The 2,539-nt window shown below is 37.1% G+C and overlaps 1 protein-coding gene across 1 annotated transcript; it reads left to right on the forward strand.

Moving 5' to 3' along the window:
- The first annotated feature begins 144 nt into the window (after positions 1 to 144).
- Positions 145 to 1,548, forward strand: LOC115701355 (phenolic glucoside malonyltransferase 1). Its single transcript, XM_030629133.2, has one exon. It carries the CDS (start codon positions 145 to 147, stop codon positions 1,546 to 1,548), a length of 1,404 nt encoding a protein of 467 aa, XP_030484993.2.
- Positions 1,549 to 2,539: the final 991 nt, after the last annotated feature.

Genomic DNA, 2,539 nt, shown 5'->3' on the forward strand with positions numbered 1-2,539 from the left:
GTCCAACATTCACAGCTCTATCTCTCACAAAATCATGATGATAAAGCCTTTGCTTCTTCATCGTCTAAAAGAAAAAGTCTTCGCCTCTGTACGATCACAAAACAGCCTCAAAATCTAGAGAGATAAGTGTACCCTTCATCAGCCATGGCGTTACCAAGCTCGGCTAAAACACTAGAGGTTTCCCATGTCGCACCTTTAAAGACCTCACCAGAATCAAACGTCCACTTCACTCTCCCTTTAACCTTTTTCGATATAATATGGTTCAAATTCGCTCCAGTCGAGCGCGTATTTTTCTATGCTCTTCCTGAAACTAAACACACTTTCTTCAACTCTGTTCTCCCAAAGCTCAAACACACCCTCTCTCTCACACTCCAATATTTTCTACCTTTAGCCGGCAAAATAACTTGGCCTCAAGATTCACCCAAACCTGTGCTTCAATACACTCCAGGCGACGTCGTTTCGGTCTCCGTGGCCGAGTCCGATGCTGATTTTGACCTCGTCGCCTCAAACCGCGCTTTCCATGCCTCCTTGGTTCGTCCTCTGGTTTCCCCTTTACATATTTCTGAAACAGGGGCTTCGGTAATAGCTCTTCGAATCACTCTATTTCCCAATCGAGGATTTTCTATTGGCATCACAACCCATCACTCTGTTCTAGATGGGAAATCCACAACCATGTTTATGAAGTCGTGGGCTTACTTATCTAAAGAAAATCCTCCGTTATTGCCGGAGCTCACACCCTTTTATGACCGGAATGTTATTAAAGACCCACCTGGGTTTGACATGATAAAATTCTTGGGATCAAGTCCTGGATCGACGTTATCTGATTGTAGAAATAATCCAAAACTGTTTGAATTCCTTCAATTTTCAATCTTGGATGAACTCACCGACTTATATCGAGCCACTTTTGAACTAAGCCGCTCCGATATAGATAAACTCCGGCAAAGGGTATCGTCCAATTGGGATAGCAGCTCAAAACCAAAGCTCCATTTATCAACTTTTGTTGTTACGTTTGCTTACGTCTTCGATTGCATTCTAAAAGCTACAGAAGGAGATGAAAGTAAAAAGAAAGTTATGTTCGGATTCTCTGCTGATTATAGGAACCGTTTAATCCCTCCGGTGCCGGAAAAGTACTTTGGGAACTGCGTAGGATTCAAGATGAATTACGAGGACATGAGAGAGCAATTGGTTGGTAGGGATGGAGATTCGTTTAGTGCTGTTGCTGAGAAGATCAGTGGTTTGGTGAAGGAGTTGGGTAATTATGAGAATGATTTTTTGAAAGAAGCAGAACTATTGATTTCGAAGATGGGTTTAATAGCGTCTGAAAAATACTCCGGAGTTGGAGTAGCTGGGTCGCCGAGGTTCGGCGTTTACAGCATAGATTTTGGATGGGGCCATCCCAAGAAGGTATCTTTCGTATCTATAGAAAATGGTTCAATTTCAATGGCGGACTCTGAAAATGGAGACGGCGGTGTTGAGGTTGGTTTGTATTTGAAGAAACAACAAATGGATGTTTTTACTTCTGTTTTCCTCACCGGTCTTAGTCTTTAGCAATATTATTTAAGGTTGTTACTTTTCTATACTGAAAACATAGATCTTTCTATATTACCCAAATTATAATACAAATATGTTTGTTTGAAGTGTACTCGTTTGAAGCACTTAGTGCTAAGGTGGTGAGTTGTAATCATTCTGAAATAATACCAACTAAAGTAAAAAGAGCAACTAAAATGAGTTATCTTGTTATTACACTAAAGATGTAATATTTTGCTGGCTCTCCAAGCCAATTTAATGTCAATATTTTCACTAAGATACTAATATCTTTCGTACAGAGACATTCATCAATAGAAAAAAGATAAGATCATTAAGAAAACTTAGCATTGATCACTATGTTTTGAGGCAACTGTTACCAAGCTAGTTGCTTTTCATGAGATTATGAATTTAAAAGATCAATTTAGGATTATTAATTTTCTCTACATGCAACAGGGACCAATACACTATAAGTGCAACTCTATTAAATAAAAAATAATTACATGATCAAAGCATAACTAAAAAACAAAATACTAGCAGTAATTATTATGAAATGCTTGAAAAAACTAAGCAACTTGGTGCCAATTGTATCCATGAGTTCATAAACCAGGTAGACATCCTTGAAACTATTTATATGGATAGGCACCATGACATACTTTGTATCAAGTTCAAACAAAGTTTGCCACATGGTACAAGGTTTAGTAATGCTTTCCTAGGGTTCTAATCCCATTTAGAGACTCTACAAAAGTTACCATTCCAACAGAAATAGAAGACATTATTTATAAATAAATATACAATCAATACAATGCATTCCAGTTATGTTCCCGCAAAAAAAAAAAAAAAAAAAAAGTTAGAACTCCAGACAACAAAAAAAAAAATCAAAACGTTGGCTCATCATCTACCTAGAAAAGGATATAGGACTAAAACTAAATATGCTAATGGATATATGAAAATCAATTCCAATGACTATTTATAATCAATTTTAAAAGAAAATATGCAAATAGATATATACAAA

Source organism: Cannabis sativa, chromosome 8 (genome assembly GCF_029168945.1).
Source record: "Cannabis sativa cultivar Pink pepper isolate KNU-18-1 chromosome 8, ASM2916894v1, whole genome shotgun sequence".
Classification (NCBI taxonomy): Eukaryota; Viridiplantae; Streptophyta; class Magnoliopsida; order Rosales; family Cannabaceae; genus Cannabis; species Cannabis sativa.

Coding starts and splice junctions, on each gene's coding strand:
- LOC115701355 (XM_030629133.2), top strand. CDS start 145: ATGGCGTTACCAAGCTCGGCTAAAACACTAGAGGTTTCCCATGTCGCA.